Consider the following 25,129-nt stretch of genomic DNA (forward strand, 5'->3'; position numbering starts at 1 on the left):
CTCGGCAATGGAATTTGAGAAAAAAGCACGCAAAACAAATCTTACAAAAGATAAACAAAACATATTTTATTGTTAATCAATGCAGGTTTTGACTAAAATGCTAATACTTTCATCAGTAATAGTAGCATAGTTCGTCAGCTTAAAGAATACTTACAATAATTTGTATATGAAACAAATATTAATATTTTGAATTATTAAATGAATAATCATAATTCAAATAAAAACGATGCTTCGATGCAGCTCGAAGATCAAAATTTCACCTCTAGTGATAATCAAAATACAAAAGAGAATAATGAAAGTGATTTTCAATTTAAGAAAGTTAAGACATCAAAATTACATGGCATACCCACATTAGGGGAGCGTTTAGCTGAAGCCCAGAACGTTGTAAATGCAAGAAAAATGGAAAATTTCGATTCTACTCTTGATGCAGAAAGATTATCATCCCAACCCATAAGCAATATGCAAAGTAATCCCGTTTTTTCACAATCATATCAATTACCAAGTTCTCAGCATATTCCACTATCAAGCTCTCAACAACCGATTCATATTTCGAATTCACAACCAATTCCTCTAACTTTACCTAATACCCAACCATTTCAAGTATCAAATACACAGCCTGTTTTCTTATATTATCCTACACAGTCGTATCAAAATGCTGCGAACATTGCTACCCCAATTAACCAGGCTAGTACAGCGGTTGCACAAGCTGTACAAACTACAACCAACAACAACAACAACAATAATAATGCTCAAGAACATCATCCTCAACTAATGCCTGCACCAATGGTATATTCCTATGCTAACACAAACATGAATGTGGACACAGATAATAGAAATAATAATATTCCCATACAGTCTCAAAATCAACTTAGAAACTTCCGGAAAATCGAGAGAATACCTCAAAACAACTATAACCATGCAGGAATATCTTCTCCTCATAAAGATATTCCAACTAATGAATTCTATAAATATGTTAATACTAATAATAATACCAATAATATGAATACTATTAGTAAAAATGGAATAGAAAATACAGAACAGGATATTAATTCAGAAGCATTATTAAGAAAAAAACTATTCATTTGGTGCTTAATACGCTGTTCCAAAAAATATAAGATAAAAAAACTAAAAAACAAGAAAAATGCCATAAATTCAAAAGTATTTTCAATTCTAAAAGAATTTGTTAAGAAGGTACGTTTACCACCACCTTCTTCAACAGTGGATGATACATCTATTAATATTGATTGGAAGCTTGACTCTATTAAAGAAAGAGAATCCAGAAACTTTGACGGAAGTACTGATTCTGATCTGGATGCCGATAAATCGTTTAACGAAGTATTTGGTGATACTACAATTGATGAATCATTGGCTCAAAAAATTTCATCGATACAACCTACTGCAGCAAACTCTAAATTTAATGCTGAAAATTATACAACTTTATCAGCCAACATAGTACCGAATAAAAGAAATTTCAGTAATAGAAAACAATTAGAATTCTTGAGTAGTAAGATTGAATATTTGAATAAAGAACTTAATGAGTGGACCAACTTTCTAAAGCCTGATAATTTCAATAAAATTATAAATGTTTATTCAACAAAAGATTTCAAGATAAATAAAAGGGACAATGAAAGGGTTTATCTACGACAACAGGAAGAAATTAAATTCAACGAAAGTGTACTAAACATTAAGCAGAAATTTAATAGCTTTGAAAAGGAATCAGTCCAATTAAATAAATTTTCAAAATTACTGGATAAAATAACAAAGTATAAAATAGAGCTGATAAATGATAGAGTAATATTAGAAAATCATAAGAAGTTTATCACTAGGAATAATCAAGTCAATAGTAAAAAATTATTGCAAGTAATAGCAAATATAGCTATTTAGTCGTCTTCTGCATTGCATATTGTCTTTCATATATATATATATATATATATTTATGAATAATGTATTTTTTCAAATTCAATGTCCCATATTTATAGAAACGCTACTACTGTTAATTAGTTAAATTAATGGGTATATTGCTTATCTAATGTACAAATATATAAATACAAGTGATATCTATAAGTATAAAGTTCTTTTATTTTAATAGGTATTTCTGCGCCAAGTCTTTAACTTTTTTATCAAAAACTTCACTATTTATTGCTTGATCCATCTTATAAAAAGGATTCATCAATGTTTTGATAAATAATTCATGAACACCAATATAAAAAGATTTTAATTGAGCGTTATCCGGAGGAGTTGTGTGATGTACAGTTATCAATCTAGCGCCTTGATAAGTTACATATGCAGTGACCTGTGATCCATAAAAGTGATCCACGCAGCCTAGAAACAGATTATCCGGTCCATTAGCTCCTCCAGAATTGTTACTATTTGAATTATTGCTAGCATTACCACGGAGGAGTAATGCACCAAAACCCTGTGATGTATTGCTGTTAGCGGCTGCTCCGCCACCCCATTCAGTATCTGATACTATATCTAAAGCAGCATGTGCGATGAACGGTGACATATTTAAAGGATCATTTAAAAGGTTCCCAGAAGTAGTCCCACTGCTAGCTATACTGAGATTATTTAGATTGGCACCGTTGGAACTGGTATTGGTGTTACTATTTTCGATATCGATAGGTGAGCCTAGATGTACTTCATACAAAGGAGTGTCATTGTGCCCTATTATAACAAAATATGTTGACATCCTTTTTATTTTTTTTATTTTTTTTTTACGCCTCAGATATTTATATGTACTTTATATTATTGAATAATATTGTTCCTTCGAAAAGTATTGCTTAATTTACCTATTTTTCTTTGATATAGGCTATATTAACAGATAAATTGAAACGAATGTTTCTTTGATTTTTCAGACTTCGGAATAACAGTGAATTGAAATTTCAAGGGTTTAAAGGTTTAATAATTAGGGTAATATGTATATATAGCTAATTGAAATTTCACGAAAAAACATGAAAATTCCATCAAATTGTTGCTATCTAATTTAATAAACCAGGAAGAATACTTGTCATAATAGACTGATCTTATGACAGCTGACATGGTTTCAACTACTGCCTTTTTTTGAGTCTTGAATAAAACTTGAACGTTTATAGAAATTTTGTAAGGATTTTTATATTCTAGTAAATTGAAACGATAGTTTTTAAGCTATGAACTTTGAGAATTTCAGAAATAGTCATCCTAATGTTAATTTGAATACTGATTTGAGAATTACAAACTTGGGACTGCCTAATAGTAACACAAACAATCTACTAAATACAGCATTATTGAGAAATGAAGACAATTCAAATTTCACCACAAATATTAATTTGAGTGATAATGAGATTGAAGAAGAAAATGAATGGTACAATGGTACAAAGGATAGAAGAGGCCCAGTAACCCCTCACGATGGATAGTTTATTCCACATCCTTGTGCGAACAATCAATATTGGGATGGCCAGGGATACAGAACTTTACATCATTATGGAACTACTATCCACGTCCCAATAAAAATTACCATTCTATTAAGAATGCAGAAGCTCTGAAGAATGAGATTGTACCAACTAAATCTTCTGAAGAGGGTAGTGTCGAAGCTTCTCTACGTGGACCAAAGGCTAGTAAGTGGAGACAAATTTGCCAAGAAGAAATAAATGCATATACAAATACTGATTCGTTCGACCTTGTACTACCTCCATCTTCTCAACCTGTATTCGATTCATCTTGGAAGGTTGAGCAACGCGAAGTGGCTAGACATGGTGATAATGTAATGATGACGAACATTGCAAAGTTGCATGTGAAAGATACCTCCAAAGATACTACTTACATTCGCCCCTTTTCAACTAAGTTTGATTATGACTTATTTCGTTCATTTTTAGCTCTTTCTGCTAAGTTAGGGTTTCATATCAATCACTTACAATTTACTGACCCATGCCATGATGCAGTGCTCAGAAGTACTGATGAAATTTATGTGAAACAGCCCCCATTATTCAATTCCTCTACATACCCAAACCATGTTTGGAAATTGAAGAAGCCAATTCCTGGATTAAGGATTATTCCATTACGTTGGGCTGAAACAATAAAAGAAACTTTAATTTATCTTGGGTTTAAAGAAGCAACTGCTACAAGATTTTTTTTCAAGCACATTCCCAATGACATTATACTTGCATTTCCATATGGTGAAAATGTATTATTTGCTTCGTCAGAAACTAGTATCCTAACTGAACTAAAGAAGAAGTTAAAAAAACGTTTTTCTTATAAAGATCAAGGCGAATTAAAAAAAATCTTTGATTTAAATATTATGAACAAGCCTAAACACTATATTTCAATCACATGTGATGATTATGTGAGCACTTTAATTGAACATTTCGATATGACTGTTGAAAAACCAATTTTAAAACCATTGCCATCAAAATTTGATTTTACTGATAATTCTTCACCATATTTAGAAAAAAATACTGAATACCATATTGTACTAGGTTATTTAACACATATCTCAGATATCGCTCGACCTGATATCTTAAGTTATGTTAATTTACTATCAAAATATGCGAAAAAGCCTCGTGCAATTCATTTTAATGCAACTCTTCAATTGTTAGGGTACGTTTTTACAACGAGAAACTTATCAATTAGATATACATATAAATCTCCGGATACAATTAAATTATACAGTAGTGGTTCTGAAATTTTAGCTCTAAATAAAACGTCGTTCACTTACAGTAATATGATACTTTTAGGAGACTCACCAATATCTTGGTATTCCAAACAAATTTCGGTCTTTAAATGTACATCATTGCCTGATGCTGAAATATTTGCTGCTGGTGTGGCTGTAAGGGAAGTTGACTGGCTAGATTATTTGATAGAGGAAATAAATTATCACTCATTAGGATTGATGAAAAAGGTGTCCATTATGACAAACAAACCTGAACTGAGATTTAAGGAGAGCAATTCTTACGAGACATTTTCATATAAAGTAAAAGTACGTTACGCGATTGTTCAAGAGGCACTAATACTTAAAACTATTATATTAATTAATATTCCGGATTCAGAACATATCGCAAAAATACTGACAGACGTTATTCCTTACAAAAAATTTTTAACTTTACGTAAAAAGATCTTGGTAAAGGATAGCCAAAACAGGCCATTGTATTTCATGGAGGATTTGAGTTCCGAAGGCCTTAATTAATATACTCATTCTTCTCCTTTATTTGTGTAGGTCTTTAGCAACTGTATTGGAGTTGACTACTTTATTTAGTTTACTAGGAAATGGCGCATAGCTGACAGTAAAAATTATATTTTATTTAATCGTTATTTTATTCATTTTTCACTTCAACGGGGTTATAACAATAATCTCTTGGATAAAAAATAAGGGCGTTAGTTAAAAAATGTTAAAAACTTCTCATTGTAGAAGGGATGCAAACAAAAAAATAGAAAAAAAAGCAATTTTCTCAAGATTAATGTTTACAATATTTCAACTATGAATATTGGACATCAATCTACCTCTGAAAAGAAGAGGCTAAGAAAATCTTTAAATTTTGAAGTATGTATGATTCTCAAAATATTTCTACACAATTTTTTTTTACTAACATTTAAGCATCCTCTAAATCAAAAAATCAAAAAAATCAAAAATGATTATTATTGCTATTTTCTTTCAGTTAACAATTGCATGCTTAGTAGGCACAATGAAAGGTGGGCTATGTAGTTCCACTGCACATTACATTTTGAAGAAATACTCCCGAAACTTTCGTAAACTAAATATTCCTATATTAGTTATGTTCCATGGTTCATTTATGATATTAGGTATGTACTTCGAAGCTGAAAATCAATTGCAATCCTTCAAAGTAAACCAGTTAAGGTTAAGAAATGAATGAGTGGTGAAGCGTTCTTAACATCAGCGTTTGGCTTAATTTCTTTACACTTTAAGACAAGCATTATTTAATATGGAACAGAAATTATAATCTATTTATCATATATTTAATGATTTAAAGTACATAAACTTAGGTTAAAGGGAGTCACCATAATAACCATTTAATTAATTCCAGTATATTTCCACAGTACTTCAAGATGTGAACAAGGAACCAGACTGTCCATAAGAAGCCTATTATGATAATCTCTAATATTTTGTAAAATAACTTCCAAATTCTCTGGCCTTGTAATAACTTTTCATTATAATACCTTTCATTCCTCTCTTGATAGAGTTTCAACTTCAAAGTCAAGGAAGTATTGATATCGGTCAATATTCTATCAGTAGCAGCTAATAAATTTTCAACTTTCACAATATTTTGATTTATCCAGCCTGTAGTCCAATCATTTGCATTCACGATAACCTGAGTTAATTTTTGGTTATATTTGTTAATCACAGCGTAAGTATCATCTATAAACCCATCAATGTTTTGATCAATATGATATTTATTTCTCTTTTGTAACTTTTTTCTCTTCAAAGAATTAAACGCAACTCTTCTGTGATTCATGACATATAGAGTAGCTGATATATTTCGAAGTTGTCTCCAATTATTAACTAAATCAGCATCGATCTCATATTTAGCAATTGGCAATTCATCATCATTATTAGTTTGTGAAACGCTACTATATTCTGAAGCGGATATATAGTCACGGGAAGAATGGGCTGCCCTTGCTGCTGCTGCTGCTGCTGCTGCTGCAGCTGCGTGAATTGCACGGAATGATGTTGACTGTGGTGGAGTTAAATAGTCGTTATCTGTTTTTCTAGTAGCCTTGTAATTTTTAAAAATTGGAGACGCAGCATATGTTCTACTTGTCAAAGTACGGTCCATTGAAGCAATTAGATTTATGTTTTTTATCTTTTTTATCTTTTTTATCTTTTTTATCTTTTTTATCTTTTTTATCCTTCTTATGCTTCTTTTTATCTTTCTTGTCTTTCTCTTTCTCCCTTTTTTTTTCTTTTTTGTCTTGGATTTACTACTTAAATGATCATGAATGTTATTATTAGTTTTAGTATTTATTATAGGTGGTGTGGTAGCAATAGAATTAGTAGTGTCTTTTATTGTGTTGCTTTTACTCATATTCATTGATTTAGAATTTTTTGAAGCCTTTTTAAACAACTTTTCTAATTTTTTAAAATCTTGAGAATTCAAACTGTTGGAGTTACTATTATCAATACTAGTGGTACTATTATTAAGTGACTTTGGATCTTTTGTTTTTGAGTTTGGGGGACTTAACAAAGCCTTATCTTCTATTTTATTTTTATTTTTTTTGGAATTTAAAAGTCTTGCTTGTTTAGTACTTCCTGAGATATTTGTGGCTACAGAAGGATACCTATAGTTGTTACCCCTGGTACTTACTGTACTTGGTGTAATACTTTCATTTGGGCTTATAGTTGTATCAAAACTTCTGGCTGTATCATCAATTGTGAGATTGTCGGCAAAACCAGAAGCATTATTAACAGAAAGATTTGTTGGAATTAAACCTATATGGGTGGATAAATTATCTTCCTCTAAGAGAAGCCCTTCAGGCAATGCAGAAAGATCATTGGAGGCTATTGGAGAAGATAATTCAAATACAGGCGGTAATCTATCATTTAAAGCTTTTCTCTCTCTTTTATTTTGAGCAGAGTTAGTTGAGTCTTCAACATTAATAATTGGAGTAGAAGTTGAATTTGTTTTTCCAGATTCTATACTGAATGTTGTTGTGGTGGCATCATCTCTTGGTAGTAGAGTGCTACTATTTTCTTGAGGTTCGCCATTTACATTACTATTGGGTGCTAGTGTAGTTGGCGTAATTTGCATAGTGTTTGTACCATTAGAAGTAGGAGTGGAAAATTCAAAATTATTGAACATATTTTTCTTGTTCATTGTAAACCACGGCTTATATAAGGGATCTAGCAATTCATCCCAATGGCTAGATCTCCATAACAACTCAGATGATTTCTCATTTATGTCTACAAACCAATAGTTGTCCTGTTGTTCTTGTGACTTACTATATTGATTTTGTTTGGAGAATTCCAAGATTGGAATCATTGGTGGATTCTTAAAGAAGATGGACATGGGTAAATCTGCACGATCTCTCTTTCTCAATCTTCGGTCTCTGATAATTTGTAAAGGATTGTAAACCCCTTCGACATGGGGATGGGAAATGATCTGTGCAGATGTTGATGCAGATCTCGATAAAGTTCTAGTCAGAGGATTGTTATTACGAGTTTGTTCAGTATCAGATTCATGGGAATTTATAAATATTTCCATTAACGAATAATAATATTCTAAGTAAGTTCTAATACTGTTCGCTCTTTTCTTTGTCTGTAAAAGACGATCTCTTTCTTTATTGAGCAGTTTCTTACGAAGAGAACCACCATCAAGAGAAAAATGTTTATCCAAGTTTAAGCTGTCATCAAGCTTTTCAATTTGGCCATGAATCCCCTGTTCTCTATTTCTTTCTGAAGTGAAAGAATCCAAATTTAAATCGTTCATGAGGCCATACTTTCCATCCATCAATAATTCAACCATTAATTTAATCCGCTCCTGTGATGGCTCATCCTTCTTTGCATTATTATAATCTTGAGTCCGCCGTAATTTATCATCCCAACTCACCACACTATGAACTTCTTTCTTCCTTTGTTTTTTTTGTTGTGGTGCTGGCTCGTAAGAGTAGCCATCATTGGTAATTTCCAGATCTATATCAGAAGAATTTGGGCTATCAGAATCCTCCATATAGCCAGCATCTTCCTGATTCGATGAAAAGTTCATCTCATTTGCTCGTCTCTCTAATAATATCCCTCCATCATAAACTGTTGGCAAATTAGTTGTCATTGTTGTGCATGCATCTATTATTATCTCTTGAAGGTTTGCTTTGATACGGGAGTAACTTCATTTCTAACCATATAGCAAATTAAACAATAAAAAGAATTAGCGATTAATCTTTTTTTGTGAAATATTCACAAGATAAATTTCTCACAAATCTCTTTTACAAATCATTCATTCGATATATATTTCTAATCAGATGATAGTAAACTCCTCCTTGGAATTATCTCCATTGGGGTTACTCCACAGGCCCCTCATCGCGACAGATTCCCGACGGACTTAAGCTTCAAACAGAAATACCCGAATCTTTAATAAGACCTGGAATGTGTCCTGCAGGTTCTCTCTAGGGAGTTCCATTTTTGGGTAGATATTTCCTGAATAATGAGCCTAGACATTCTGTTAGCCAATACTATCCTAAACAGGAAATATGATGGTACCCCTGACAAATTGTGCACCAGAAATCTTTATCATTTGGCACGGAACTCGGCTTTCGGGATTACTAAGACGGCATTCAGAAAACGGAAGTGAGTTCCGGTTTCCGAGTTCCGGTTTCCGAGTTCCGGTTTCCGGATCTCATCAATTATTAGGGAACTTTAGTAGTACAACCTAGGAAACTCCGACTCAAGTTTCCATATTAGGCATATAACAACGATGCAAGAATGAAGAGAGCTACTGTATATAAATAATACATAAATGCAATAGATATCTCTGAATATACTTATCTAACTATATTTTAAAACTCAATACAAGATGAAAAAAAGAGTAGGAGAAAAAAAGGGAAAATAGCGTTAAAAACACAAAAGACATTATATGAGGAATTATGGAATTTTATGAATAAGTAAAAATAATTAAAATATAAAGGGATGAATTGAATAAGAATAGAAGATAAAAGAAGAGGGGAAAAAATGTAAAGGTTACTTATTTCCGTTTTATCTCTTGAAAAAACTGACTCATTTTAAATTAAAGATGAATATAAGTTTGATAGGTATACGTGATTATGGTATGGTGTGATGTATATGTGTGCTGTGAGATGAAGTATAGTTGTAGTTTCATTTATCTGTTAATAAAAAATATTACAAAATTAGAGGAAATAAATATGAAGAGGTAGCATGATTGTAGCTGTTCTATCATTTAGATGGTTGGGTTGGTTGGATTAGTTGAAGTAGTTGCTGTAGCATTGGGACTTGTGTTAGTATTTTTATCGTTGAATTCATAATTGATGCTTTCAACAAGATTCCCTAGTTCTTGAATGACCTTGTTATACATTCCAGTAATTTTATTGAAAAGGTTCAGTTTTTTCTCAATTTCAAATAGAAAATCTTTAGAATTAATTAGAAATTGGATTTCACCGTTCAATCTATTGATTATTGATAACCAGATATGAGTTAATTGTTCTAAGCATTTATCATAATAGTAATTATTTGAAGAATCTGAAAATCTTGGTAAACTTATCAGTAATTCGTTACAATAAATTAAAAACTTAATAGATGTTATAATATTTTCTTGAATAGGTGGCAAATTATTTAAAATACAATCAATTAAACAGTTCAAAAAATCTAGGATGTACGGTTTTAGTCTATTGAATGAATAAGCATTTAAATTATTAATGATATAATTAGAGTCCGAGCTTATGGAGATTTGATTATTATACTTATCATATGGAATATTATTCTTAATTAATTGTAGTTTTTCGTCTAGTAATCTTTTATAGTTTTCAACACTAAAGTTAATCGTTGAAACATGATTAATAATGTCATTATTTAAATGTGGATACTTGACAGCTAAGGATAATAAAAGGTCACTTATTTGCTGCTTGTTCATTAATTCCATTCCTCTTTGAATCGGTAATGATTGACCTTCAATATTCGAAGCTATATAATGTTTCCTCTTGATAACTGTAATTTTACGATGGTTTTGGCTTAAGTTTTGATTGTGTTGCTGTTGCTGTTGCTGTTGCTGTTGCTGTTGCTGTTGCATTCTTAAGAATAAATTATTATTATTAGGATGACTATTATTTGAAATGTTATTCAGTTCGGGTGTATTAGTTTCATATATTAGTTTTCTTTTCTTGCTCACTTGTGTACTTGAGTCAATCATCATTAATGAATTTGATGCTATTGAGTTGTTATTTGAAGAGATAGCGTTGTTATCATGATTACTATGAAGATTATGACCTGTATTACCGCTACTATTAGATGAAACGTTTTTGAAGGTAGATGTTCTTCTTGTTGTAGAAATTTGTGGTTGGAAACCCCATGAAAATCCGATGTTTTGTTGCATGCCAAAACCTATTCTATTACCCTAAAATAATTTGTTATAATTGAAATAAAGGATTACCTATTCTTATATTAGATCCTAAAATAAAATATTAGTATTAAATTTATAAAGGCTTTAATTTTTAAAGATTCTTCTTTATTTGAGGAAAAAGGCTCCATCTATGTTTTTATTTGTCTTCTAGTATCATTTGCTAAATTCTATTTAGGCCACATCAAATTTTCTAGCTCTCAAATTAAAATTTGCCACAGAGCCAGGGTAACTTACTAGAGATTTCAGGTAATTTTCAAGAAATCCGATGAGATATAAAAAAAAAAAAAAAAAAAAAGTGTACGCATGAATAATCGAAAGTGGTTATTAGATTATTTGTAATTAATAAGCAGGTCTGTAGTATCTGATATAAAAAAAATTACATATTAGTTCACTCATTCATACAAGGTCTCCTATAATTATATAAAATTCAAAAAAGAAAAATATATCAATAAATCCTAATGGACGGCCAAGAACAACAATTAAATAACGCTATTGGTGGGAATCAACCTGTTGCAGATGAAACATCTCCACATGAAGATTTCATTGATTCTACTGAAGTTGCACAAGAAGTTGTAGTTAATGATGAAGCTCCACCTGTAGATGATGATGAAAGCGAAGATGATGATACTATGGGCATGGAAGGCCAAGATGATATGGATAATGGTGAAGGTGAACAAATCGAAATTGATATGACTAACAATTCTATCACTTATTTCGATAAGCATACTGATTCAGTGTTTTGTATTACTCATCATCCAAAATTACCATTAATTTGTACAGGCGGTGCTGATAATATTGCCCATTTATGGACTTCTCACACACAACCTCCAAGATTTGCTGGATCTCTTGAAGGCCATAAAGAATCTGTTATTGGTTGTGCTTTCAGTAGCAATGGTCAATTTTTGATTACAGCTGATATGGTCGGTCATGTCTTAATTCACCGTGCTAAGCAAGGTGGTGCTCGTTGGGAATTGTCTTCCGAAATTGCTGAAGTTGAAGAAGTGGTTTGGTTACAGGCCCATCCTACTTTACCAGCAGTCTTTGCCTTTGGTGCTTTAGATGGTTCAGTTTGGTGTTATCAAATTGATGAAAACTCTGGTACTCCACAATTATTAATGTCAGGATTTTCCCATACTTTGGACTGTACTCAAGGTAGATTTGTTGAGACAAACGATTTAAATGTTTGTGAATTAATTACAACTTCCTTAGATTCCACTATTGTTCGTTGGAACTGTTACACAGGTGTTGCAACTTATAGAATAAATACTGATAAACTAAGTATTCCAATAAATGAAGCACCATGGGTTTCTATTGATATTTCACCAAAGGAAGATTTATTTGCAGTTGGTGCTAGTAACGGTATTATAGTAGTTGGCCGTACAAGTGATGGTGCCATTTTACACTCAGCACGTGTAGCTGAACCAACTGACATTAATGATCCAGAAGATATGGACGCGTCTGTAGAAGCTTTATCGTGGGCAAAGGATTTCCCATTACTGGCAGTTGGTGTTGTTAATGGTAATGTAATTACATTGGCTACAACAAATTGGCAAATTAGACATAAATTTGAATTAGGGGAGGCTATTACAAAATTAAAATTTGATGGTTTAGATTTATTTGCTTCTTGCATCTCAGGTAAAGTACACCAAGTTGATGCTCGTTCAGGTGCAGAGAAATTCGTTTGCTTAGGTCATAATATGGGTGTCATGGATTTCGTAATTGTCAGCCAAGATGGTAAACGTAGGGTGATCACTGCTGGTGATGAAGGGGTTTCGTTAGTTTTTGATGTTCCAAACTAAAATGCATATAAATCTATACCCATTCAATTCTATTGAATGGCAATCTTCCACACTAAACATTTATAAACATTCATCCTATGTATTTTATTTAAATTCAATTTTCACTTTGTATATTACTGTCATTCGTTTAAAACAATTACTAATAAGGTCAAAATTTTCAGATAAAGGTTTTAAGTTATCTAATTTAGCAGGACACAACTTAAGACATTATAAGCTTTTAGGTAAAAATGCTTGTATAAATTTGATTGAATAAAATTAAGTTTGTATATATATATATATATATATATATATATAAATTATACTGAAAACTAAATATACAAGTTTGTTTTCTTTACTTCTTACGAGAAACTACTTCTTCAACCTTCTTTTCGATCAAACTTTCCAATAGATTATATAAAGGACTATTTTTATTTTCTATTTGATCTTCTAAAGTAATTTCGATCTGTTTCTCAATAATTTTACCAAATAAATCCACTTCTATATTAACTAAATCATTCAGTTGTTTTAATGGCATTACCACATTATCTTGAGTATGCTTAATCATCGAAATATAGAAAGATTTTTCAACATTATCTACTTTGATAACAGTTAAACTTGTACCATCAACGCAAATAAAGCCTTTCTCTACAATGTATTTCATATATTCTTTGTCCCTTAACTTGAAGCCAAAAATAATAGAGTTATCCTCATTTTCCCTGCTAATAATATTAGCTACGGTATCTACATGGCCTTGAACATAATGACCTCCAAATCTAACATCTTGTGATACTGCCCTTTCTAAATTAACCTTTCTACCTTTTGTCCAGTCTTGTACGTTAGTACGTTTAATAGTTTCTGGGGAAATGCCGACTTTAAATGAGTCCTTATCAAATTCTGTAACAGTTAAACATATACCGTTAACAGCAATTGAATCACCAATATGACAATCCGTGAGAATCGAAGAGGCATCTTTAATTGTTATAGAAACTCCTTCACCACCAGATTTTGTGGTATCCATAGCAATATATGATTCGATTGTACCAATGTGTTCTACTATACCTGTAAACATTTTCTTGTAAATCCCTATTATGATTTTGTTAGCCTATATTTTTTTTTAATAAATTTGATATCTCAAGTTTAATCAGATAGCCCCTTTTTGTATTATTGTTTTAACTTCTGTCTCAAGCATTTTCATTAGATAATTTCAATTGCCATTTCTAATCATACCTGATTAAATTTATCAGAAGTTCCACAATTTTTACAACGCCTAATACATTTTCCGTCTTTCTTACTAAGCGGAATTTTTACCATTAGCGCCATCCTTTTAAGTGTATATCTGAAATTGATCTGGATTTTCTGTGATAGTAGACGGAACATTAGGGATAAGATGATTTTAAAACTTTTTCAATATAGCATATAGAATCAGTAGCTAACATTATTATTTAATTATATAATTCTGTGATGTAAATATTACTGTATGCATGATATATGAAAGTATAACAAAGAATTATGAATATAAAGGGAAACAAAGGTAAGTAGAAACGTATATTCTCTATATAATATTATTGTGAAAAAATCATACATAATGAAAGAACGATACAATCTGAAAAATGTCCGTTAAAAAAGAGAAGAGGTTATGAGAATAATGGAAATAATTTATTATGAAATCCAAGTAATTTCCCTTTCATTAGAAGTAATATTTTGATTCGACAATCCCAAGGATATCGTATAGTTATCTAAATTGAAAATTGTGTAAACATGTGGTAGAAAAATATCACCCAATACAAATCCGGTATTAACATTTTTAGTGGGTAAGATGGCAAAGACATAACTGTCATCATAAGGGAGGATGAATTCCAACATATTAATAGGAACATTGAAATCCATGAACTTGAAATTTATTATCATATCTTTGTACAATGTAAGATCGGTCTCAGAAGGTAATAAGTACATATGTGTAGTATTGTCAAAAGTTGCATTAAGAAGACCAGCAATTTTTGAAACATAATGATCTGGAGCACTTAGTAAAGAGGTACCTGAATCTAATACAACGGAATACTTTTCATCATTTGAAATATAAATATTATCACTTTGGTTATTATCCATTGAAATGTACATTGAATCCAACGTAATAGCGAAAGTTGCTGGCTTGTCGGTAACATTTGGATATTGGTTAACCATTGGGAAATTATGCAGGTCTCCTATATATCTAGTTTTATCATAAGCACCAAACATGATAGAGTTATATGTTTCATTACTTCCTAAATACATAGCAATAGTCACATTATCTGAATATCCATGTTGTTTAATTAATTGCGGTAAATTTGGATAAAATTTATTAGTAGCCAACTTATAACCATTTACAGCTTCTCTACGAGGAAATCCAAGCCCTAATACTGCTTGAACTGGAACATTTGAATTTGTAGCAATAGCGAATTGCGCATTTGGGATATTTGCATATAACCCAGTGTCTTCATTACTATCGGAATAAGAACTATTAATCGATATACTGTCAACTCCCCATTTACCAAATGTATATGATGCATCTTGGTAACCTATTTGGAATATAGAATTTTTATAAATATTAGAAAAAGTTTTGGAATTTGATTTATTGAAGAATGTAAAGCCTGTACAATCTATATTGCCATTATAACAATTAGGATTATTGGGAGAATTAACCCATAAATCACTAGAACCTGTATCCACCAGCACCCCAATATTTTGTGGTGGATTACCAATTAATATATTAGTTTCATAATAGCTATCGTCGATAAATCTCAAGGGCAATTCAATTGGGATTCTTGTAGATGGAATCCCATGAGAAATTTTGGAAATTAAAAAAAGCATGAAATATAAGATAAAATATTTGTCATTTTTAGTTGATGTTATTTTGGTTTAGTCTAGGAGTCTAGTTTAAGAATAGTCATTCTTAACAATGATTTCTGAAGTATTTATATCTTTAGAAGATCTGCATTTTTTTTCTTTCAAATTATTATATAATATGTGATGCCATGTAATTGACCGAATCGGGTAATTAACATGAAACAAATTTCAAAATGAGGTTTAAAAAGAGTTGCTCCACATGTAATTTAACCTTTTAGGAGTCAATGAAAAGTAAAAAGCTTCAGGTATTACCTATAGCGTAATTATTTATCAAGTAAAAACATAATTATATGAAACATAAAAGATATTGTATGGCATTACGATTATAAAAATGTATTAAAAAATATATATTAAAGTCCAATCAAAAACAGAAAGGCAACTCCTTTGATAGTCAGTCAAGTTATTGTTTCAAAGAATCCAATCTTTTCAAATCCTTTTGAATTAATTGGATAAACCCACGTCTCATATCTTTTAATTCCTTCTTCTTCGTAGGTTCTAAATTTACTAAATCTACATCATCTAATTGAATTAATAATTTCAGTAGCATTTCGTTGAAATAATTCCGTTGATATTCTTGCTTTTCATCATTATGATCGAAATTTGAGCACAACTCTTCAATGCCTTTTTGGTATTCTTTTTGAAATTTTTCGTAAACAGCTTGTAATCTTTCACCATGACCTAGTTCTGGGACAATTGGAGTTCCATTTTTAACCTTTGAGGCTTTCAAATTTAATTTTGGTGGGGCTCTAGTCATAGGAATGGTAGACTTACCGGTGATAGAAATGCCTGCAGCCCATAATAAGAACGCAACCGATAAGACACCTACAGAGATGACCGAAACAGTGATAAAGATAGAATCACGGGTACGACTTTGGTAGATATGATTCATTCTACTCAAATATTCGTCATGCGAATTAAAATCGTAATTGTTGGACATTGAGTCAAGTATATCGTTGCGTTGATAATTACTTTTAAAAGGTTACGTTTTTTTATATTTTGTAGGCTACCTTTCAATATAGTAAAGCTTTAATTCGTCATTCTTCCACCTTCATAGCTTCTAAAAAGCTGTAATCCGCGAATCAGGAAACTCCATTTCCATTCAAAAGAGAAAACTCTACATGTGACTAAATAATAATATAGTATAAATCTAATAAAAAATAAAAAAATACTTAGAATTATCTAACTATAATACAGAGCTTGGTCATTCTAAAATCTTTAATAGAATCAAGAAATATATGATACAAATATGATATTTTGATAGCTAAATCTCGAACAGTTATACAAGAAACATACCTTGAAATTATCTCCGTGCAAATTAATTTTGAACAAATGTTCGTCAAAATATGAATAACCGTTAGTTTGACGGTTGGCATACATTGTGGCCATAATCGTGTTTACCCAATTTTTATACTGCTAAAGAGATGGTAACAAGCAAGCAAGTCTTTATTATTTGAACTGTAGAAACGCGAAAGATACCGACTACTAAGCAAAGAGAAAAATTATGTGTCCTACAAGATCTTGCATAAATTAACACTATAACTGTCTCAGTATATAGTAATCTTTAAATAGCTAAAAAAGTCTAGAGTTCGTGATTAGTATATCTTAAATAAACTATTCTAAATTGTTTGTAGATGTATCAAGCAGAGAGGTAAATTTTTGATGAAAAAATCTCAAAGAAGGATGTTTCAACAAGAAAATATGCATACGATGGTAGAAATCTCGATTCCATTTCTTTTCATGTAAACCTATCAATAGCCATGCCAATTTTGAGAACATTAATGGATGACATTTTAACTGTGAGTCCACATAAATTGTGGCTAACCTGGAACTAAGTTGAGTTGAAAATACTATCGGCCTACACAATTTCACGTGTCAAGCGACTTAGAGAGTGGCCCAAATCTGACGCAAGCTGTAAAGAGATACGCCATCAAAAGAAAACATTGAGTACAACAACCACACTGGATATGGTGACAATATAGTGTGGTAATTTTGATCACAAATGAGGATAAGTGACTTAATTATATTAATGGTAAAGTTTTATATAAATTAAACAAGTATTTTTTGGAAGGTTATATGCAGTATTTTAGGGTTAACTAGCCAAAAACAAAGCCCATCTATACTTTCCCTATGACTATTTCTCAAGAAACACCACGTGTTTCTAGTTTAATCCCTAGTTTGAACCAAGTCTTGGTTTCAAACTCAGATGCTGTTTTTAGTTACAAGATCTTCTCAGAACCCAATTTATTAGAATCCGGTTTAAAAGAAGCTGCTGCCGCGAACGGTGTTTTCTACAAGAGCTTAGAGGCAAGACGAGGTGCTGCTTTAGCTCCATTGGGTTACGCAGAGGAATCTAACTCAAGATTAACAACCATCGTCGTACCTTCCTATGCTTCCCCTGATCTTCTATCCACTTTTGCAGAAAAATATAATAATAACAAAAATTTCTTATTTTCTGTTGCAGCTTTAGGCTATGACTCAAATAATGGAGTCATCTCTAATAATTATGTTGACGCTTTTGATACTGCATCTAGACTGGGTTCTGTATTAATTACCCCAATTAACTATAAGGAATTATCAACGGTCTCTAAATTTGCTACTGTTGTGGGGAAATTTGTAGATGATATTAAATTAACAACTCTATTATATGATGGTACAAGTTATACCAGATCACAGTTTTCCACTGTACTTGAACCAGCTCAACTTGCCAATATTCAAGAGCCAATAAGCTTTCAAGATGCATTAACAAGTTTTAACTTGTCTGAGTTTGAATATTTGGGTGACTCTACCCCTGAAATATTATTTGTTACCTATGGTTCTTTAGAATCTGAACTATTCACTTCAGTGATGCAGCAGAGTCAAACTAAAAAAATTGGTTTAATTAGTGTTAGAATTCCATTACCATTTAATTATGAAAAATTTGTCTCTCTAATCCCATCTTCTGTAAAGAAAGTAGTTGTTGTCTCTCAATCAAGAAACACTAATATCCCATCGTCTGGCTTATTAAATGATCATATTTCTATTGCCCTGTTTAGATATTTGAAATCTACTGGTGCTTTAAAATTACCAAAAATTGAAAATTTCAGCTTTGATACTTCTTTTGTTTGGTCTACAAACGTGGTAATCAAAATAATTTCCTCGTTTATCTCTGATTTTACTTTCAATGGTCAACAGACAGATTCAAAGTCGTATTCTTTCTGGTCAGCAGACAATAATAAACTTTTCTCTACTCCAGCAAGTTTAGTAAACTCCATTGCAGAAAGTTCGGCAGACTTAGAATCCGTTATCAGAGAAAAATATGATAATGTTACTGGTTCAGGTATTTACCAAGCTCAATGGACTGTTACTACCAATCGTGATTTGTTATTACCAATATCAAATCTGGATTCTGTTGATCTATCTATTGTCACTGATTTACACATCTTAAATTATTACGATATCACTTCTCAGCTCAATGAAAATGGTGTCATTGTTATATCCTTACCAATTAGTGAAGATGATTATAAGGTCTTAGATTTTACAAAGCAAGAAACTTTCACCGATGTTTTGAAGATTCCGACTACATTCTTGACCAATATCAAAGAAAAATCGTTAAATTTAGTTATTGTTAACTCAAATAAGGAGGCATTAGATAATGATATTATTACCAAGGGTATCTTCTGGAAGTACTCCTTTAATTATACTGTAGCTCAATCTGTTAAACTAATTGGTGCTACTCTCGGTGACTCGATGATTGCTTCTGATATTTTCTCTGTCCTAAAGGAGGCTCTAGAAACTGATGTTTGGGAAATTAATGCAACTGCTATTCCATTAATTAAGAAACCACAAGATGACGGTTCTACTGTTCAAAATCAAGATGAAGATCTGGAAATGAAAGATACTTATTTGGAAGCTCCAGCTTTATTGGCCACTTTCAATGAAACTTCCTTTAGACCAAATGAATATCATGTTAGTAATTCTAGTGGAGAAATTAATCAAATTTCTACCAGTAGTATTGCAGAAATCTCAAAGAGATTGACTTTCAGAGAAGCTTATGGCACCACTACTGAGTTGAGACCAGATTTATCAATGAAAACTTTTGTCATTAAGGTTAAGGAAAATAGACGTGTTACCCCAGAGGATTATGACCGTTATATCTTTAACATTGAATTCGATATTAAAGGTACAGGTTTAAAATACGATATTGGTGAAGCATTAGGTATTCATGCTAGAAATGATTCTGCCAAGGTTAATGAATTTTTAGCTTATTATGGTCTTGATCCAAAGGAAATTGTTCTTGTCCCAAATAAAGATGATAATTCCATTCTTGAAGCTAGAACTGTTTTCCAAGCATTTGTCGAGAATTTAGATATCTTTGGTAAACCCCCAAAGAAATTCTATGAGGCTTTAATTCCATTTGCCCAAGATGAAAAGGACAAAGATAAGTTAACAAACTTAATATCTCCTGCTGGCGCTTCAGAATTAAAGGTATATCAAGATGAAGAATTCTTTACATATGCAGATATTTTTGAAGAATTCCCATCAGTTAGACCTGCTGTAACAGACTTAGTTTCGTTGATTGCCCCACTAAAGAGAAGAGAATATTCCATTGCCTCTTCTCAAAAAGTTCATCCAAATGAAATTCATTTGTTGATTGTTGTCGTTGATTGGGTTGATAAACGTGGTAGAAAGAGATTTGGTCAAGCTTCTAAATACATATCAGAATTACCAGTTGGTGCTGAATTAGTTGTTAGTGTGAAACCTTCTGTTATGAAATTACCTCAATCACCATTACAACCAGTTATAATGAGTGGTTTGGGTACCGGTTTAGCTCCATTCAAGGCTATTGTGGAAGAAAAAATGTGGCAGAAGCAACAAGGTATGGATATTGGCGAAGTGTACTTATTTTTAGGTTCCAGACATAAGAGAGAAGAATATCTGTATGGTGAATTGTGGGAAGCATACAAGGATGCTGGTATTATTACACATATCGGTGCAGCTTTCTCAAGAGATCAGGATTATAAGATCTATATCCAAGATCGCATTAAGGAAGTTCTTTCTGACCTAAAAGAGGCTATGATTGCTAAACAAGGTACGTTCTACTTATGTGGTCCAACTTGGCCAGTTCCTGATATCACCAATGCTTTGAAGGACATCGTGGAAATGGACGCTAAAGAAAAGGGTATTAAGATAGATTTAGCAGCTGCTATTGAAGACTTGAAGGAGACTTCAAGATATATCTTAGAAGTTTATTAGATGAGTTATTATCATTTAATCTTGTTTTATATTTCATCTTTATGTCCTAGTATATTTATCTATTTTCTAATACATGTACATTTAATTAAATTGTCATGGATTAATATATCTCTAATTTTTTTTAATGTATATAATGTAATGATAGATAAGACACTATTGTATTAAGATAACTGAATGAAATACTAATAGGCTTACATATAAGTAAATTACATAACACTTACTACAGAGGTACCGTCTTGAAATCTAGTTCTAAATACCCTATTTGCATTAGTAAACATACCTTCTTTTAAGGAAACAACGATAAACTGTGCACCTTTGAACCTTGTTTTAATTAAATGACCTATATTTTGGGTGTGACTTAAATCCAATGCTGCATCAACCTCATCTAAAATATACATTGGAGCTGGTCTAAACTGTAATAATGCTAAAATCAATGATAAGGCTACCAAGGATCTTTGGCCACCAGATAATTCTACCAAACTCTCCTTCCATATATTGCCTAATTTGACCTTAACTTCTAATCCCTCAGTGATGTCTTTGCCTTCACTTGGAACCAATTTAGCAGATGAATTTGGTAGTAAATCTCCAAAAATATTACCGAAGTCCTTTGTAACTTTCTCCCAAGTTTTCAGTAAAGTTTCTCTCTTGTAATCATTTAATTTGGATATTGTCTCTTGAATTTTAATCTTATCTTCTTCGATAGTTTTTATCATTGTTTTCAAAGCCGTTTCCTTCTTTTCAACGTTTTCTATCATACTCATAATATTTGGATTTACTTTTCTTTTCATTTCATTATAAGTTTCAGTTAACTCTTTTGATTTTGCTTCATATTCTTTCAAGTTAATATTAGCATTTTCTTCAATAATGCTTTCTACTACACTCTTATCTTCAAGCCATGGGTTTTCGGACAAAATGTGCTGAATATTTGCTTTAATATTTTCTGAATTATTTTGATAGTTTGAAAATTCTTGTTGTAATTGTTTTAATTCATTTTCATAATCTGCTTTATCATCACTCTTCTTTTTCAATAGTTTAGTTAAATCATTTATTTCTTCATCTAATTGGAATAACCGTTTACGCTCATCTTCTAACTTCAGTTGTGTTTCTGATAGTTGATGATTAATTTCATCCAAATGAGATTCTATTTGAATCCTCTCATTCTCTACATCTTTTAATTTTTTTAAATTTTTTATCGATTTTTCCTCCAAATCCTGGATATCACTTGATAATTGTTCAATTTCCAATTGATCATTTTGGTACGAATCATAAATATTTTCTACTTCATTTTCTTTTACAGATAATTTTTTCGATAAGGCTTTAATTTCTTGTTGTAATTCCTTTAATTTAGACCCTTTGTCATTATTAAATTCATTAATATCTTTTTCAATTTGAATAATGGAGTTTTGGATAGATTCTAATTTATTTTGTTCTTGAGTAATACTATTTTCACAACTTTTGATCTCAAGAGAAATTGCTTCATTTCTTTTAATAAGTTGAGTTGATTGATTTGAATCAACACTTCTTTGAGCCATTGCTAATTTATGTTCGGCTAAATTTAGGTCATTTTGGATGACTTTTGAAGCTGAATAGATTTTTTCTTGTTCATTTAATTTAATTTTAATATCTCTCAAATTTTCCTCTAATATTTTTATTTCATTGCAAGTTTTATTGTAATGTTGAATATCCAATAGTAAAGAATTTTTATTATTTCTACTCCCACCTGATAAAGTTCCTTCTGGATCATATACATCACCTTCTAGGGTAATTGATCTTTGGCGGATATTTTGATGAAAAGTTACTTTTTTTGCAGTTTCGGAATCTTTACATATTAAACTTGTACCAAATATGAATTCCATAGCTCTTGATAATTCATCACTGTAGCCAATTAGATTCAATGCCAAATCTACTTTACCAGGAGCTAATTGTTTTGCAAAATTTACGGTATTTTCATTCAATCTACGAGACGCAATTTTATTTAATGGAATGATAGTGACACGTTTACGTAACCTCCCTTTTTCTAATAGCTGTGAAGCAGTAGTTTCATTATCTACGACAACATTATATAGCCTACCACCAGCACATACTTGTAAAGCAGAGGCACTTTCTATAGCATTATCATTAATAGTAAATAGTGTGGCTGCAACACCTTTAACACTATTTGGATTGAAATCTTTTGATGGCATTGAATAATTAAAGTCTAAATTATTAAATTTTTTTTTCATAAAGTCTGATTTTTCTGTCAGTTTATAAATTTGGTTTTGAACATTATTTTGATCTGTCTTTAATTTATTGACAAGATGTTTATCATAACCAATTTTCCTTAATTTTTCATTTAATAAGTCATAATTTTGTTTAATTATATTTAAATTATTCAAATCTTTCTCATGATCAATCTTTGCCTTTTCTAATCTTGGATTGTTATTAATTAATTCTTTATTTAAAAGATCAATTTTCATCTTGTATTTTTTAATGGATAATTTTGTGTCATTTTCTAAAGTCTTTTGATTAATTAATTGTTGTTGATAACCACCATCTGTAGTACCTGTTGAAGAGATCCCAGTTTGTAAGGTTGAAAATAATTCTTCCTTTGTTGAATACAAATTTTTTAACTTATCCAATTCAATTTTTAATTGGTTATAATTATTTTGTTTTGTTTCAAAAAGTTTCTTTTTAGAAGTTAACTGATCTTTTAGGTTTGGTAATGTAGCTTTTAAATCTTTTTCAATCGTAGAATTCTCTTTAAAATTTTCCAGGCATATTTTTAAATTAGTTTGAACTCTTGAAATATCATTCAATAGTTTTGATTCTTCTTTCTGTAAAGATTGTAATGGGCTTGGTATTGTGTCATTATTATTGCTATTGTTTTCTCTCTTAGATTTCAGCTCTAGCAAATCATTATTGAGATTATTCAATTCATCCTTTGTAGAAGTGATCAAGTTTTTCAAATCTTGAACCCTATTTTTTTGTACTTGAATATTATTTTCGAATTTGATGAAACTTTCATTTAAATCTTTAAAATGATATGCATTAATAATTCTATTGAATTTTTCTAAATTTGTTTGAACCTGTTGAAATTCTAAGAACAAAATTTTTTGGTTTTTCAATTTATTTAATTTTGGTTCAATTTCTTCCTTTAATATAGAATTATTTTCAATTAATTTACCATCTTTTTTGGTCATTGTTCTCTGGGCCTTCTCTTTACGATCTTCAAACATTTTGGTCCCAGCTGCCTCTTCAATTAGTGATAGGATTTCTGTGGATTTCATATTTAAAACTTTAGTAATTTTTCCCTGCATAATTAAGAAATTAGGATTATTAATATTTAATTGAACTGATTGAAATAATTGTAATACAGATTGTTGTGGAGCTCTATGGCCATTAATTAAATATTTGGAAGTACCACCTATAACAATTTGTCTTGTCACTGATATTCTTGGTGATGTGTTAAACCCAATAGGAGAATTTGATTTATCGGTATTATCAAATACAATGGTAACGCTTGCCTTCGTGACACCAGCTTGGCCTCTCTTATAGATCAGATCTTGTAAATTTGAGGCTCTAACTGTAGTCATTGACGATATACCCAAAACAAAGCATATTGCATCTAAAATATTTGATTTACCTGAACCATTTAAACCAGTGATGGCATTGAATTGTGGGTCCCAATCTGAGATGACTGTTCTTGTTGCATAGGATTTAAAACCATCTATAATTAATTCTTCAACTTTCATTTTATTACAATATTATAAACAATATTGATATAATAATGGGGTAATTCTAGAAGGAATTTATACAATTTTGAATACAATACGTGCTCTGTAAATCATTTTATGCAAATCTTTTCTCTTTGATATGTAAGCAAATCTATTAAATTTCGTGTTACTTCTCTATTTACATTACAACTAAAAATGTTTATGCATTTCCCGATGCTCCTGTAGTGTATGGATGTTTACTTATTTGGGAAATAATTTCTAAATTGCTTGTATTGGGCGGTAAAAAGAAAAAAAGTTTCAAATCAGCAAAACTACTGTTTTCACTATCATAATCTTTAAATTAGAAGGTGTGGAGAGTATCAACGCATAAGTATTTGTATAATAGTCGTTTTTTTTAGAACATTATCCCTTTCAAGTTGTACGTCGCAAATATTAAAAGAAAAAAATAGTGGTCAAATAATATGTGAACTTA

The 25,129-nt window shown here is 31.0% G+C and overlaps 11 protein-coding genes across 11 annotated transcripts; 4 read left to right on the forward strand and 7 right to left on the reverse strand.

The window, feature by feature from the left end:
• Positions 1–198: 198 nt before the first annotated feature.
• On the forward strand, positions 199–1,884 carry DSN1 (MIND complex subunit DSN1; the record flags this gene model as incomplete). The annotated part of the gene is made up of 1 exon (XM_004180418.1): positions 199–1,884. The coding sequence occupies one exon, from the start codon at positions 199–201 to the stop codon at positions 1,882–1,884; it is 1,686 nt and encodes a 561-aa protein (XP_004180466.1).
• Positions 1,885–2,077: 193 nt separating this feature from the next.
• On the reverse strand, positions 2,078–2,689 carry TBLA0D04520 (trafficking protein particle complex subunit 2; the record flags this gene model as incomplete). The annotated part of the gene is made up of 1 exon (XM_004180419.1): positions 2,078–2,689. The coding sequence occupies one exon, from the start codon at positions 2,687–2,689 to the stop codon at positions 2,078–2,080; it is 612 nt and encodes a 203-aa protein (XP_004180467.1).
• A 1,053-nt stretch (positions 2,690–3,742) lies between these two features.
• TBLA0D04530 (uncharacterized protein) lies at positions 3,743–5,158 on the forward strand (the record flags this gene model as incomplete). Its single annotated transcript, XM_004180420.1, has 1 exon — positions 3,743–5,158. The coding sequence occupies one exon, from the start codon at positions 3,743–3,745 to the stop codon at positions 5,156–5,158; it is 1,416 nt and encodes a 471-aa protein (XP_004180468.1).
• Positions 5,159–5,984: 826 nt separating this feature from the next.
• TBLA0D04540 (uncharacterized protein) lies at positions 5,985–8,753 on the reverse strand (the record flags this gene model as incomplete). Its single annotated transcript, XM_004180421.1, has 1 exon — positions 5,985–8,753. The coding sequence occupies one exon, from the start codon at positions 8,751–8,753 to the stop codon at positions 5,985–5,987; it is 2,769 nt and encodes a 922-aa protein (XP_004180469.1).
• Positions 8,754–9,875: 1,122 nt separating this feature from the next.
• Positions 9,876–11,024, reverse strand: STS1 (Sts1p; the record flags this gene model as incomplete). The annotated part of the gene is made up of 1 exon (XM_004180422.1): positions 9,876–11,024. The coding sequence occupies one exon, from the start codon at positions 11,022–11,024 to the stop codon at positions 9,876–9,878; it is 1,149 nt and encodes a 382-aa protein (XP_004180470.1).
• Positions 11,025–11,509: 485 nt separating this feature from the next.
• On the forward strand, positions 11,510–12,850 carry SQT1 (Sqt1p; the record flags this gene model as incomplete). The annotated part of the gene is made up of 1 exon (XM_004180423.1): positions 11,510–12,850. The coding sequence occupies one exon, from the start codon at positions 11,510–11,512 to the stop codon at positions 12,848–12,850; it is 1,341 nt and encodes a 446-aa protein (XP_004180471.1).
• A 331-nt stretch (positions 12,851–13,181) lies between these two features.
• On the reverse strand, positions 13,182–13,898 carry RIB5 (riboflavin synthase; the record flags this gene model as incomplete). The annotated part of the gene is made up of 1 exon (XM_004180424.1): positions 13,182–13,898. One exon carries the CDS (start codon positions 13,896–13,898, stop codon positions 13,182–13,184), a length of 717 nt encoding a protein of 238 aa, XP_004180472.1.
• Positions 13,899–14,488: 590 nt separating this feature from the next.
• On the reverse strand, positions 14,489–15,676 carry BAR1 (aspartyl protease BAR1; the record flags this gene model as incomplete). Its single annotated transcript, XM_004180425.1, has 1 exon — positions 14,489–15,676. The coding sequence occupies one exon, from the start codon at positions 15,674–15,676 to the stop codon at positions 14,489–14,491; it is 1,188 nt and encodes a 395-aa protein (XP_004180473.1).
• A 436-nt stretch (positions 15,677–16,112) lies between these two features.
• SNL1 (Snl1p) lies at positions 16,113–16,601 on the reverse strand (the record flags this gene model as incomplete). The annotated part of the gene is made up of 1 exon (XM_004180426.1): positions 16,113–16,601. The coding sequence occupies one exon, from the start codon at positions 16,599–16,601 to the stop codon at positions 16,113–16,115; it is 489 nt and encodes a 162-aa protein (XP_004180474.1).
• Positions 16,602–17,839: 1,238 nt separating this feature from the next.
• Positions 17,840–20,944, forward strand: MET10 (sulfite reductase subunit alpha; the record flags this gene model as incomplete). Its single annotated transcript, XM_004180427.1, has 1 exon — positions 17,840–20,944. The coding sequence occupies one exon, from the start codon at positions 17,840–17,842 to the stop codon at positions 20,942–20,944; it is 3,105 nt and encodes a 1,034-aa protein (XP_004180475.1).
• A 206-nt stretch (positions 20,945–21,150) lies between these two features.
• Positions 21,151–24,675, reverse strand: SMC2 (condensin subunit SMC2; the record flags this gene model as incomplete). Its single annotated transcript, XM_004180428.1, has 1 exon — positions 21,151–24,675. One exon carries the CDS (start codon positions 24,673–24,675, stop codon positions 21,151–21,153), a length of 3,525 nt encoding a protein of 1,174 aa, XP_004180476.1.
• Between the last annotated feature and the right edge of the window lie 454 nt (positions 24,676–25,129).

This window comes from Henningerozyma blattae, chromosome 4 (genome assembly GCF_000315915.1).
Source record: "Henningerozyma blattae CBS 6284 chromosome 4, complete genome".
NCBI lineage: Eukaryota > Fungi > Ascomycota > Saccharomycetes > Saccharomycetales > Saccharomycetaceae > Henningerozyma > Henningerozyma blattae.